The sequence below is a fragment of the Larimichthys crocea genome, chromosome II (assembly GCF_000972845.2).
Source record: "Larimichthys crocea isolate SSNF chromosome II, L_crocea_2.0, whole genome shotgun sequence".
Classification (NCBI taxonomy): Eukaryota; Metazoa; Chordata; class Actinopteri; family Sciaenidae; genus Larimichthys; species Larimichthys crocea.
The window spans coordinates 6186781-6201415 of record NC_040012.1 but is presented as its reverse complement, the minus strand read 5'-3'; the positions used below and the strand labels follow the sequence as shown (position 1 = coordinate 6201415).

The 14635-nt window shown below is 52.1% G+C and overlaps 1 protein-coding gene across 1 annotated transcript in view; it reads right to left on the bottom strand.

The window, feature by feature from the left end:
- The window catches only part of si:dkey-7l6.3 (uncharacterized), an 18860-nt gene extending 4232 nt beyond the window's left edge, over positions 1 to 14628 (bottom strand). Inside the window, exons 1-9 of the mRNA XM_027291649.1 lie at positions 14168 to 14628; positions 13179 to 13258; positions 12944 to 13067; positions 12068 to 12835; positions 7727 to 7894; positions 7493 to 7635; positions 3126 to 3186; positions 2069 to 2971; positions 18 to 404 (exon numbers count right to left, since the gene is read on the bottom strand). Of these exons, the coding sequence (XP_027147450.1) occupies positions 18 to 404; positions 2069 to 2971; positions 3126 to 3186; positions 7493 to 7635; positions 7727 to 7894; positions 12068 to 12835; positions 12944 to 13067; positions 13179 to 13258; positions 14168 to 14402 (2869 nt within the window). The 5' untranslated portion in view covers positions 14403 to 14628. The remainder of the gene's footprint in view (positions 1 to 17; positions 405 to 2068; positions 2972 to 3125; positions 3187 to 7492; positions 7636 to 7726; positions 7895 to 12067; positions 12836 to 12943; positions 13068 to 13178; positions 13259 to 14167) is intronic.
- Positions 14629 to 14635: the final 7 nt, after the last annotated feature.

Sequence of the window (14635 nt, the reverse complement as noted above, 5' to 3'; positions counted from 1 at the left end):
GGCGGACGCGGCGGACGCGGCGGCGGTCCTGAGCGCGGCGGCGCGCGTCGCTCGGAGCTCCATGAGCCGCAGCTTTCTCCGCAGCACCTCGTTCTCCTTGCGGCTCCGCGAGATCTCCAGCTGCAGCACCGAGTAGCCGCTGTCCACGAGCTCGCAGATCTCCGCCACCGCGGTGTTAGCCAGCACCTCCATGATGGAGGCGAGCTGCGCGTGGAGGGCGGCGGCCGGAGACATGTCGTCCACCCGCCGCGTGCGTGCGTGCGTGTTGGTGGAAACGGGACCAGTCCAGATTACCGGAACCGAAACCCTCCGGTAGTCTTTGGACGGAGACACCTGAAACAGCAAACAGTCTCGAGACAGACCCGGAAGTGATGCGGGTAAAAAAAAAAAAAAAAAAAATCGACCTCACACGGGCCGGAGTGCGCATGCGCGGAGCATCATTTTACATCAATAAGGGAGTTTAATTAAAACTTCAGATTTGTGACGTCACACAGGTTTAATTATATTTAAATTCTCCCTCGTGGCGTCACGTGTTCAAAAACTAACTTTTTAATAGTTGCAGATGATTTTTTTTTCTGTCAACTAATTAAACTTGTTTAATTAATGAGGTTGTAGATGTTTACGACCCTGTCATGTATGTACATAGGGTGACACACAGCTGTCCAACGCCAACAAAACCTGAGCATCATCAGATTCATGACAATCACACAGCAGCTTCATCATCATCATCATCATCATCGACGGCCTGAGCGCTCCTCCTGCAGGCCGTGCATGTGAAGAGAGGTCAGGACCAGAGGTTGGACCTCACGCAGCAGGAGGAGGAGGAGGAAGTGTACCTAATGAAGAGGCCGCTCAGTGTGTATGTGGAGATGCTCAGTCCAATCATCCACGCCTTTGTTGTAATAATAAGATGATTATTAAGAGTTAATAATTTGCTGCAACAAACACTTTTGAAAATCAGTTTTATTGATAAAGAACACACACACACACACACACACACACACACACACACACACACACACACACACACACAGTGCTTTACTGTTTACATTTCGGACAAAAAAAAAAGCGAAACTTTCCTGAATCAAACGTCTCATATTCAATAAACGAGCTGCTCAAATGTGACAATCAGTTTATTTTATTATTCTTTGGTCAACTCTCAATTTGTTAGCCGGACTGTGAGCTCAGACCTCCGGGGGGAGGAGTGTTGCGAACAGGCAATGTAACCGGGGCTCAGCGGGCCTCTACGGACGTGATGGCAGAGGAGAAGAGAGTGAAGAGGACGCTGACGGAGGTAGCCGTCGGTCAACCATCATTTTATGGAGGAAACGTTTTCTGGTTCTCCCTCTGATGTCCTCCGGCTGCTCCGCCTCAACTCTCTGTGATTTACAGAGTTTATGATGGACAGTGAAGTAAACTGCTGACAGCTGTAGCTGCTGTTAGCTCAGTTCGTCAGCTTGGCGGTGAGCTCAGAGCGACGGGTACCCGTCGCTCTGAGCTCACCGCCAAGCTGACGAACTGAGTGTTTGTACCAACAGGCGTTATGGACGACCAGGAAGAAGAAGAGGAGGTAACCAGGCTCAGCAGCTTCTATGGACATGATGGCAGAGGAGAAGAGAGTGAAGAGGACGCTGACGGAGGAAGCTAAGAAGAGAAAAGGAGAGAGTGAGCGAGCAAGAAGCCGCCGGACAAGAGTAAATGTGGGACTGACTTTTAGTGGTTGGTGAGAGCTTGGTGAAATAAAAGGCTGAAAGACAGACGCCGAGCTGGGCTGACTGCTGCTGGACTAGGCAGTGAGATCAGCTGCTGCTGGGGACCTGGGTGATGATTGGCTGTTAGATCAGAAGTAATGTAATCAGAACAAATACTCGAGTACAGCTGGACATAGTTACACAGTAGGATTACACTCTGGGGGTGATAATCACAACAGACACCAAATTCTCTGTGGTGTTGCTCATTAATTTGTTGTCATTAAAAAGACTCGTTGCAGTTCAAACTAAAACTCTTTCTTCTTTAACAAACGTGACATGAACAGAACATTTTGGATCAGAGCCTGACCCGTCGGCTCAGCAGACGTTGGGGTGACATTTCTTCATGTGTAACTTGAGGCTGTATTTGACGATGAAGCTCCTGGAGCACATCGTGCAGGCGTACGGCCGCTCTCCGGAGTGCACGCTCAGGTGCGACTTCAGGTGCGCCGACTGGGTGAACTTCTTGCCGCACTGGCTGCAGCTGAACGGCCTCTCGCCCGTGTGGATCCGCATGTGAACGTCCAGGTTCTGAGACGTGGCATACGTCCTGTTGCAGATGGAGCAAATGAAGCGCTTCCCTCGGATGCTGCCGCCGCCGCCCAGCTGAGGGTGACCCGGCTGGTCCCTGTAGAGGCCGAAGTTCATCATGTCGGCGTCGTCGTACTCGAGCGCCGAGTTGCTGCTCTCGGACAGCTGGCAGTCCGTGGAAGTGGAACCCGACACGCTGATCAGCTTGATCCCGAACGCGTCTCCGTCGTCGCTCTGGTGGAACTGAGAGAAGCTCATCTGACCCTTCGCCTGTTTGGTCCACGTCAGGCTCAGGTCCAGTTCGGCTCTGTTCGTGGGAGACTGAGAGTCCAGCAGAGCGCCGCTCCCGTAATACGCCGTTTGGCTGCTTGTCGGCGGGACCAGTGAGCAGTCCTGGTTGACCAGCTGGACGTCCGGGTTCATCTGCACGGAGTAGACCGACGAGTCGGCCTCCATGTTGTCGGCCCCGAGCTGTCCGGAGCAGCCCGGCTCGCTGCGAGGAGAGTCCAGAGTGTAGACGGACACGCTCGGCTTCGGCGTCCCTGCGCTCACTTTGGATGACGACGACGATGACGACTTCCTGTCAGCCGCCTCGCTGCCTGGCCAGCGTCGCTTCACAGTCCGGCTGAGGGAGGTCGACGTGACGGAGTCTCTGGCTGCAGCCGGCGCTCCGTCAGCCGGCTGCTTGTTATCTGAAAGGACAAAACACATCACGGACATGACAACACATCTTCGTTGTTATGCAGGATTAAGAGGGTCAACCACTCAGGACGAAGATGATCCACGTCTCAGGAGAAGCAGGACCACATGGTCCGTGGTTCTGACCCGGCGGTCGATCACGCTCACCTTCCTCAAAGCTGTCGTTACTGTCCGAGTCTTCGTCTTTGATCAGCACCACATCTGGAAGCTGGAGAAGAGGAAAGGAATACAGATGTTACACGCCGACTCATCTGCTCGTTATCTCCGGTTAATTATCTAAAAATAAATAAACGACCTTCAGCTCTGTCAAGATAAGAAGACAAACACGTTATCGTGGAAAGTAACGAGAGATCTTCGACGAAGTCTGTCAGATAATTAACTTCTGATCTGGAGATTAGTTCTAATTGTAACGACGGACGAATATTAAAGGACTCGACGAGTTTGATCTGCACAGTAAATTTAATAGATCACTGCAGATTAAATTCATTTTCTTCAATCTTTTTATTGATGACCTGATTACCTAAAGACTGAAACGATCAGCTGATCAACTGATGAGCTGTCCAAATAAATTAATGAAGAAAATAATCAGCCGTGACCTTTAATTCAGTTTCCAGTTATCACGAGATAACGACATAATGAACTCGTCAACCAAAACACAGACTGTCTAAAACCTGGACGTGGTCTCCGTGACGTCCTCGCAGACTGTCTAAAACCTGGACTAGTCTCCGTGACGTCCCCGCAGACTGTCTGACACCTGGACGTAGTCTCCGTGACGTCCCCGCAGACTGTCTAAAACCTGGACGTAGTCTCTGTGACGTCCCCGCAGACTGTCTAAAACCTGGACTAGTCTCCGTGACGTCCCCGCAGACTGTCTAAAACCTGGACGTAGTCTCCGTGACGTCCCTGCAGACTGTCTAAAACCTGGACGTAGTCTACGAGACTGTCACAGACTGTCTAAAACCTGGACGTAGTCTCTGAGGACGTCCCGACCGCAACTGTCTAAACTGGACGCAGTCTCCGTGACCTCCCCGCAGACTGCTAAACTGGACGTAGTCTCTGAGACGTCCCCGCAACTGTCTAAAACCTGGACGGAGTCTCTGTGGAACGTCCCCGCAGACTGTCTAAAACCTGGACGTAGTCCTGAGACGTCCCCGCAGACTGTCTAAAACCTGGACGCAGTCTCCGTGACCTCCCCGCAGACGGTCTAAATCTGGACGTAGTCTCTGAGACGTCCCCGCAGACTGTCTAAAACCTGGAGTAGTCTCTGTGACGCCCCCGCAGCGTGTCTAACCTGGACGTAGTCTCGCTGTCGACGTCCCCGCAGACTGCAAAAACCTGGACTAGTCTCCGGTGACGTCCCCGGCAGACTGTCAAAACGGGACGTAGTCTCCGTGAACGTCCCCACAGACCGTCTAAACCTGACGTGGTCCCGTGATGTCCCCGCAGACTGCTTAAAACCTGGGACGAGTCTGTCTCTGAGACTTTAGACTGTCTAAAACCTGGACAGAGTCTCCGTGACGTCCCCCACGAGACCGTCTAAACCTGGACGTGGTCTCCGTGATGTCCCCGAGACTGTCTAAACCTGGACGTAGTCTCTGAGACTTTAGACTGTCTAAAACCTGGAGCATAGTCTCCGTGAACGTCCCCCAGACTGTCTAAAACCTGGACGCGTCTCCGTGACTGTCCCCGAAGACTGTCTAAAACCTGGACGTAGTCTCCGTGACATCCGCAGACTGTCTAAAACCGGACGCAGTCTCCGTGACGTCCCCGCAGACTGTCTAAACCGGACGTAGCCTCTAAGACGTCCTGCAGCAACTGTCTAAACCTGGACGTAGTCTCTGAGACGTCCCCGAAGACTGTTTAAAACCTGGACGTAGTCTCTGTGACGTCCCCGCAGATTGTCTAAAACCTGGACGTAGTCTCTGTGACGTCCCCGAGACGTCTAAAACCTGGACGTAGTCTCTGTGACGTCCCCGCAGACTGTCTAAAAACCTGGACTAGTCTCCGTGCACTCCCCGCAGACTGTCCTAAAACCTGGACGTAGTCTCCCGTGACGTCCCTCACAACCGTCAAACCTGGACGTGGTCTCCGTGATGTCCTCGCAGACTGTCTAAAACTGGACGTAGTCTCCGTGACGTCCCCGCAGACGTTCTAAAACCTGGACGTAGTCTCCCCGTTTTTGACGCCCACCCCCCGAACTGTCTAAACCTGGACGTAGTCTCCGTGACGTCCCGCAGACTGTCCTAAAACCTGGACGTAGTCTCTGGACTTGAGACTGTCTAAACCTGGACGTATCGCCGTGACGTCCCCGCAGACTGTCTAAAAAAACCTGGACGTAGTCTCCGTGACTCCCGCAACTGTCTAAAACCTGGACGTAGTTCTCCGTGACGTCCCCGCAGACTGTCTAAAACCTGGACGTAGTCTCCGTGACGTCCCCGCAGACTGTCTAAAACCTGGCCGTAGTCTCGTGACGTCCCCGCAGACGTCTAAAACCTGGACGTGCCCTAAGACGCCTGCAGACTGTCTAAAACCTGGATGTAGTCTCTGAGACGGTCCCCGCAGACTGTGTAAAACCTGGACGTAGTCCTGTGACGTCCCGCAGATTGTCTAAAACCTGACGTAGTCTCTGTGACGTCCCCGCAGACTGTCTAAAACCTGGACTAGTCTCTGTGACGTCCCCCAGACTGTCTAAAACCTGGACTAGTCTCCGTGACGTCCCGCAGCTGTCTACAACTGGAAGTCTTCCGTGACGTCCCCGCAGACCGTCTAAACCTGGATGAGTCTCCGTGACGTCCCCGCAGACGGTCTAAAACCTGGACGTAGTCTCTGAGACTTTAGACGGTCTAAAACCTGGACTGTAGTCTCCGTGACGTCCCCGCAGACTGTCTAAAAACCTGGACGTAGTCCTTGTGACGTCCCCGCAGACTGTCTAAACCTGGACGTAGTCTCCGTGACGTCCCGCAGACTGTCTAAAACTGGACGTAGTCTCCGTGACGCCCCCGCAGACTGTCTAAAACCTGGACGTAGTCTCCGTGACGTCCCCGCAGACTGTCTAAAAACCTGGACGTAGTCTCCGTAGAGGTCCCCGCCAGACTGTCTAAACCTGGACGTAGCCTCAAAAAGACGTCCTGCAGACTGTCTAAAACCTGAGGTAGCTCTGAGACGTCCCCCGCACTGTGTAAAACTGGACGTGTCTCTGTGACGTCCCCGCAGATTGTCTAAAACCTGGACGTCAGTCTCTGTGACGTCCCCGCAGACTGTCTAAAACCTGGACGTAGTCTCTGTGACGTCCCCGCAGGACTGTCTAAAACCTGGACTATTCTCCGTGAAGTCCCCGCAGACTGTCTAAAACCTGGACGTAGTCTCCGTGACGTCCCACAGACCGTCAAAACCTGGACGTGGTCTCCGTGATGTCCTCGCAGACTGTCTAAAACCTGGACGTAGTCTCCGTGACGTCCCCGCAGACGTCTAAAACCTGGACGTAGTCCCGTGACGTCCCCCGCAGACCGTCTAAAACCTGGACGTAGTCTCCGCCGTGACGTCCCCGCAGACCGCTAAAACCTGGACGTAGTCTCCGTGACGTCCCCGCAGACTGTCTAAAACTGGACGTAGTCTCCGTGACGTCCCCGCAGACTGTCTAAAACCTGGACGTAGTCTCCGTGACGTCCCCGCAGACTGTCTAAAACCTGGACGTAGTCTCCGTGACGTCCCCGCAGACTGTCTAAAACCTGGACGTAGCCTCTAAGACGTCCGGCAGACGGTCTAAAACCTGGATGATCCTCTGAGACGTCCCCCTGCAGACTGTGTAAAACCTGGACGTAGTCTCTGTGACGTCCCCGCAGATTGTCTAAAACCTGGACGTATCTTGTGAGTCCCCGCAGACGTCTAAACCGGCACGTAGTCTCTGTGACGTCCCCGCAACTGTCTAAAACCTGGACTAGTCCCGTGACGTCCCCGCAGACTGTCTAAAACCTGGACGTTAGTCTCCGTGACGTCCTCACAGACCGTCCTAAAACCTGGACGTGGTCTCCGTGATGTCCTCGCAGACTGTCTAAAACGGACGTAGTCTCCGTGACGTCCCCGCAGACTGTCTAAAACTGGAGTAGTCTCCGTGACGTCCCCCGCAGACCGTCTAAAACCTGGACGTAGTCTCCGTGCGTCCCCGCAGACTGTCATAAACTGGACGTAGTCCTCGAGACTTTAGACTGTCTAAAACCTGGGACGTAGTCTCCGTGACGCCCGCAGACTGTCCTAAAACCTGGACGTAGTCTCTGTGACGTCCCCGCCAAAGACTGCCTAAACCTGGACGTGCCTCCGTGACGTCCCCCGCAGACTTCTAAAACCTGGACCGTAGTCTCCGTGACGTCCCCGAGACTGTCTATAACCTGGACGTAGTCTCCGTGACGTCCCCGCAGACTGTCTAAAACCTGGACGTGGGTCATAATGATCCCCTCATACTGACAACAAGTCCAATTAATGATTATAAATAAATTAAATCAGGTCCATGTCTTCACCTCCTCCCGCACCTCCCACCGCAGCTCCTCCGTGTCTGCTCCGGGAGCAGCAGCGGGTGTCTCCTCCGTCACTGTCCCGCTGCTGCTGCGCTGTCTCCTCCGCCTCCTGTCCCGGTAACAAAGCCTCCGCCGCCTTCCCGCCGCTGCTCCCCCCGCACCACGAGGGTCTCGATCAGCTCCACTGCTCCTTCCCGCAGCGCCTCGTTCTCCCGGTGGCTGCGGGAGATCTCCAGCTGCGCTCGGCGTAGCCTTCATCCACCAGCTCGCAGCTCTCCGTCAGCGCCGCCTTGGTCAGCGCCTCCATGATGATGGAGAGCTGCTCGTGCAGAGCTCTGCTGCTCTTGCCGCCCCATCCCGCCGGAAGCCAGGTCTCACCGGACAACACGGAGCGCAGGCGGGCCGCTGGAACACACGGTGAGTCGGTAACGGACAGCTGAGACTACCCGTGGAACCGACCGGGAAGCTACCGAGGACGAAGAAGAAGAAGAAGAAGAAGTGAGTCCTCGCTTCCGTCCCACTCACACTTCCGGGAGGACCATTCAAAATAAGAGCCTATTGTTTATTGTTGCGACCACATACGTGTCTAGAACGGACGTAGTCCTCATGACGTCACAGACTGTCTAAACTGGACATAGTCTCCATGACGTCACAGACTGTCTAAAACCTGGACATAGTCCGCGGACGTCCCCGCAGACTGTCTAAAACCTGGATGTGTCTCCATGACGTCCTCGCAGACTGTCCAAACCTGGACAGTCTCCGTGACGTCCCCGCAGACTGTCTAAAACTGGACGTATTCTCCATGACGTCCCCGCAGACTGTCTAAAACACTGGACGTAGTCTCCATGAGTCCTACAGACTGTCTAAAACCTGGACGTAGTCTCCGAGACGTCCCGCAGACTGTCTAAACCTGGACGTAGTCTCTGAGACGTCCCCGCAGACTGTCTTAAAACCGGACGTAGTCCTGAGTGTCCCCGCACAAAACTGTCCTAAACCTGGACGTAGTCTCTGTGACGTCCCCGCAGACTGTCTAAAACCTGGACCTACTCTCCGTGACGTCCCTACAGACTGTCTAAAACCTGGACGTAGTCTCCGTGACGTCCCCGCAGACTGTCTAAAACCTGGACTAGTCTCCGTGACAACCACCAAAGACTGTCTAAAACCTGGACGTAGTCTCGGGGACGCCCGCAGACTGTCTAAACTTGGACGTAGTCTCCGTGAACAACCACCAAGACTGTCTAAAACCTGGACAAGTCTCTGTGGTCCCCGCAGACTGTCTAAAACCTGGACTAGTCTCCGTGACGTCCCCGCAGACTGTCAAAACCTGGACGTAGTCCTGTGACATCCCCGCAGACGTCTAAAACCTGGACATAGTCTCTGTGACGTCCCCGCAGACTGTCTAAAACCTGGACGTAGTCTCTGTGACATCCCCGCAGACTGTCTAAAACCTGGACGTAGTCTCTGTGACGTCCCCGCAGACTGTCTAAAACCTGGAGTAGTCTCTGGATATCCCCCCGCAGACTGTCTAAAACCTGGACGTAAATCTGGGCCACAGGGACTCATGGGCCACTTGGTTGGGCTCGTGTTGTTGCTGTGACGACTGTCTTCAGGGTCCCCCTCAGGTCCGATGTTAACGACAGTCGTTGAGTGACATGAGGCAGCGTGGACTCCAACAACCATTGTCCACACCGGATCTACAACCGAGTCCGGTCGCCCAGATCTACGTCAGGTGCAAGTTAAAATGAAACTGAAATGTTTCTGTCTGACAGTAAACGTCTCTGTTGTAGTCTGAACGTGGTTCATGAACTTCAGATTATTTTTAGTGCTGTCAAAATTAACGCGTTAATTTTGTCGATTAATTTTAAAGAATTAACGCGTTAAAAAAAATTAACGCAATAACGCGGTTTTGTTTACTTCCGGTGGCGGCCGCCATTTTGGATGTGGCAAAGTCTCACGGAGACTGCGCCCTGGGCGGTCGCCCACATTGCCCTAGCTAAAACCGGCCCTGCTTGTTTAAGTTTACGGGCAGATCTGCCACATCCAATATGGGCGGACACGTTAACGTATCGCAGCAACAGACCAACCTCTCAATGAGGCGTCGTTGATATATGTCTATGATCTATCCTAACTAAAGGAGAGTCTGTGCATAATGTTCTATGATCTATCCTAACTAAAGGAGAGTCTGTGCATATATGTCATGATCTTCCTAACTAAAGGAGAGTCTGTGCATATATGTCTGATCTATCCTAACTAAAGGAGAGTCTGTGCATATATGTCTATGATCTATCCTAACTAAAGGAGAGTCTGTGCATAGAGTCTATGATCTATCCTAACTAAAGGAGAGTCTGTGCATATATGTCTATGATCTATCCTAACAAAGGAGAGTCTGTGTGTAAAGATGGATAGGACGACTTTAGGGGGAACATTTCATTTTAAAAAGTTGCCCGACGGCTCGTGGACAAAACAAGGCAATTTGCACAGTTTGCAAACCGAATTTAAATTCCACAGAAGTAACACGACTTTAACATCACCTCAAAGCAAAACACACCCAGTCTACACTACAAGAGTGTGGCACTCCTCAGTATATTCCTCATTCTGGCTTTTTTCTGTTTGCACTGTGCATAGTGCACCTTAAGCCAATAACATGAATGAATTTCATATACTTATCTGGTTTATTCTACATTAATTTGATCATTTTACATAAATAAATATTCATTATAAGCTTCAGTCTAATAAAAATGCATTTAATTTATTGATACATTTATTGATAGATTAATCGCGATTAATCGTGATTAATTACAGAAATTTTTGCGATTAATTAGTTAATTTTTTTAAATCGATTGACAGCCCTAATTATTTTCTTTAATTTGTCTGATCTGTAAAATCACAACATGAAAAAAGTGTTTGTACAGCTGTTCACTATCCCCATACTTATTATTGAAGTATCCAGGAAGTTCAGCGTGCTGCTCCTCCCTCAGTTTTGGTCGCACAAACACAAAAAAGGTATCAAAACGACCGGCTCGTTCGGGAATGGTGAGCGTGGACTTTCTAAGAGTTTCACCAAACAGTTTTGCCAAAAACACCAAAAACCACACCAACATTTACAATGGGTATGTATTGGTAGAATGTTCCAGAGCTAGAGTGGAGAGGGAGAGAAACACTTGTCAAAAAATACATTTGCAAACGGCTCTCGTGGCCACAAATGTCACTCTACAGAAATAATTTCTACATAGAAACGTAGGAAAATTCGTTGGCTACGCAGCGATAATCACTGCTGAAGCTGTCAGACTTATAGTTTTGGCGGGAGACGCACGATGCGCCGGATCACCCACCGACAGCCCCATCTACTCCCATGTAAACTGGAGAGGAGAAATTTCCCAAAGGAGCACGGGGCACCTGTTCTTTCTCTCTCTCCCCAGGTCACATTTTTTAACTTCACACACTGAAATTCAGCATTCACATGGTCGACAAGATGAGGATGCTCACGGTCATTTGGGCTTTTTGATACCACCTACCGTTTGGCATTAGTGTCCACTAGTTGGAGGGGCTTCATTTAGAGATTTTCTGTGTCTCTCAGCAGTCACTCACACACAGACAGAGCACAGCTGCAGTTAATTGCTCTGACCTGCAGCTGACCCTGGTTGCTCGGCAACCTCAAGCTGCCTTTGACTGACTTTGTTGAAGTCTCTGTGCCGTGCTGCAGTGTCAGTAATAATGTCTGTCAGACACACTCTACAGTTATTTACACAGTTTATAGTTATCATTTAACCTTCAATTCATACAATGTAGAGCTGTAACAATTAATCGCCTGTTTATTATCAACTATTTAGATATTGTTTTGTGTCATTTTAAATCAAATTCAGCTTCTCGTGTTCCGATTTTCTGATTTCTTTCCTCTCTGACAGTAAACTGAGGTTCTTTGAGATGAAGCAAAATATTCGAGGACGTCAACTCAAACACTGTTTGACATTTTTCACCATTTTATGGATCAAACAGCTGATTGATTATGAAGAGAATGATTGACAGGTTACCTCAGGACTGCCTCGTTTGATGAATATGTTTACACTGTGAACCTGTACAGCTCTTTTCATTTTAAAACACAGATTTCAGTTTTTTAATATTTGATTTTTTGTTGTTTGTAATGCACCAAAGCAGTCAGATTCCTGTATGTGCACCTATTCTGATAATATAATCATATATCTGTCAATCATTTTCTTCATATTCGATCAGCTGTTTGATCCGTGAAGTGTCAGAACACGGTGAACGATGTTCAATGCGTACAGTATGTAGACACTAATACTGGCAGGTTTACAGGCTCATATGAAAGCGAGCAGACACCGAGTGAAACAAACAGTTGGTTTAATTCCAGCCGACGAACGTTCACATGCTTCTCACATTTCAGCAGGTCCAACCAAAAAGTTCTGAAGTGGACCCAAAACGGCCCACATTGTTTTTTGAGGTAAGAATCTGGATCAGGTTGTCTCAGGTAGATCAGGTGGTTAAAAAAAAGGAAAATCAAACACTCTTTAAATTAGGAGTTCAGTATCAGGTTCTGGTCCGGTCCATCCTCAGCGTTTCAGCCTTGAACCGGCGCGGCGTCCTGCTCAGGCGGGTGGTGTTTCTGCTGATGGATCCTCAGGTTCTGCTTCCCGGCGAACCTTTTCCCACAATGCTCGCAGGCGAACGGCCGCTCTCCGGTGTGGACGCTCTGGTGCGTCTTCAGGTGTCCCGACTGCGTGAAGCGCTTCCCGCACTGGGCGCAGCTGTACGGCCGCTCGCCTGTGTGGACGCGGACGTGCGTCTCCAGGCTCCGGGACGACGTGAAGCATTTCCCGCAGTAGCTGCAGACGAAGCGCCTGTCCCTGCAGTACCGGTTCAGCTCCAGCGGGTCCAGTCTAGGTACGCCCAGGCCGAGCGTTAACGGGAAACCCGGAGCGCTCAGGTCTGACACTTTGTCCAGGAGCGTGGGCCGGTGAGGGACGGGCACCATGCTCGGCAGGCCCTGAGTGGTCCACGTGGAGCACAGATCCAGCTCGGTGTCGTAGGGGATCAGTGCGCCGCGCTTCGGCTCAGAGGTGCCGGGGAGGAGGAACGGCTTCCTCGTCGGGACCGCAGATGGAGCTTCGCTGTCCGACTCTGACGCCAAATCAAACACGACGTCTGAAGAGTTGCTCTGAGCGCCCCCTGCAGGCGCCCCGGGTGACCCCAGTGCACTGTGGGAGTCTTGATGGCGCTCGACTCTCTCCGGCGGCCCGTTACTGCTCTGATCCCACGGCCTCATGTCGGACATCATCCCAGACGGTCCCTCGTTGCTGTCGTCGGTGTCTGACAGCGGCGCCTCGGCTCCTTCACACACAGAACAAACGTCTGAATCACGGCAGAGACGAAGACAAACACGAGACAGAAAATATGTCAAACGTCTGTGAACGTTCGAGGACCTGCTGCTTGTTTTACCGTCTTCGTTGAGGAGCAGCTCGTCCGTGGCTTCCTCGGCGTTCACTTCCTCTTTCGCCGTTTCCTCTTTTATCAGAACAACATCCTGTTCACCGAGCTCGTCTGCAGCGACCGGCGAAGAGTCCTGAGAAACGACAAAGACATAAACAGCCAAGATTTAAATTCACACACAGACGCTTCAGATGTGCTGAACCGGGCCGGACCCGTGCAGCGACCTCGACTCCACCTCCCTCACCTCTGTCACAGCGACCCGTCCGCTCCGTCTGAGGCCTGTCTTAGTCTGTTCAGCACTCGCTCCAGCCAGTAAGACACGCTCTGCATGGAAGACAGACAGAGTTAAAGATGGTAGTCTCCGAGACGTCCCCGCAGACTGTCTCAAACCTGGACGTAGTCTCTGAGAAGTCCCCACAGACTGACTAAAACCTGGACGTAGTCTCCGTGACGTCCTGCAGACTGTCTAAAACCTGGACATAGTCTCTGAGACGTCCCCACAGACTGTCTAAAACCTGGACATAGTCTCTGAGACGTCCCCGCAGACTGTCTCAAACCTGGACGTAGTCTCTGTGACGTCCCCGCAGACTGTCTCAAACCTGGACGTAGTCTCCGTGACGTCCCCACAGACTGTCTAAAACCTCGACATAGTCTCTGAGACGTCCCCACAGACTGTCTAAAACCTGGACATAGTCTCTGAGACGTCCCCACAGACTGACTAAAACCTGGACGTAGTCTCTGAGACGTCCCCGCAGACTGTCTAAAACCTGGACGTAGTCTCTGAGACGTCTTCACAGACTGTCTAAAACCTGGATATAGTCTCTGAGACGTCTTCACAGACTGTCTAAAACCTGGACGTAGTCTCCGTGACGTCCCCGCAGACTGTCTAAAACCTGGACGTAGTCTCCGTGACGTCCCCGCAGACTGTGAAAAACCTGGACATAGTCTCTGAGACGTCCTGCAGACTGTCTCAAACCTGGACGTAGTCTCTGAGACGTCCCCGCAGACTATGTAAAACCTGGACATAGTCTCTGAGACGTCCCCGCAGACTGTGTAAAACCTGGACATAGTCTCTGAGACGTCCTGCAGACTGTCTCAAACCTGGACGTAGTCTCTGAGACGTCGTATGAACCGTTTTTTAAGCACTCCCGGAGCCGGTAGGAGTCCTCGCGGAGTTTCCTGTCCCTGTTGTCGGTGTTCCCACACACTGATGACGGACGCACGTTCACTCACCCTCGGTGAAGTCCAGCAGCCCGGCGGCGCTGTCCCGGTGTCCCCGGGCGATGATGGTCTCGATCAGCTCCAGCTTCCTCCGCAGCGCCTCGTTCTCCCGGTGGCTGCGGGAGATCTCCAGCTGCAGCTCGGCGTAGCCTTCATCCACCAGCTCGCAGATCTCCGTCAGCGCCGCCTTGGTCAGCGCCTCCATGATGGACGCCAGCTGGGAGTGAAACGGTTTGTAGCCCGTCATGTCGAACCGGACCGGAACTAACGGACGTTTAACGGACAGCGCGGCGCGTGCAGGAGCTCGGGGACGAGCGTCCGGTGGACTGACCGTGAGTCCGGGCCTCTGTGAGCCGAGCAGGGAGCCTCGGACCGGGAGGACCGGGAGGATGCTGCCGTTAGATGTTGTTGTTTGTTGTCAGTCAGCTGATTCCTCCTCCGCGTGCCGCTCGACTACTTCCGCAATGCCCCTTTCAAAAT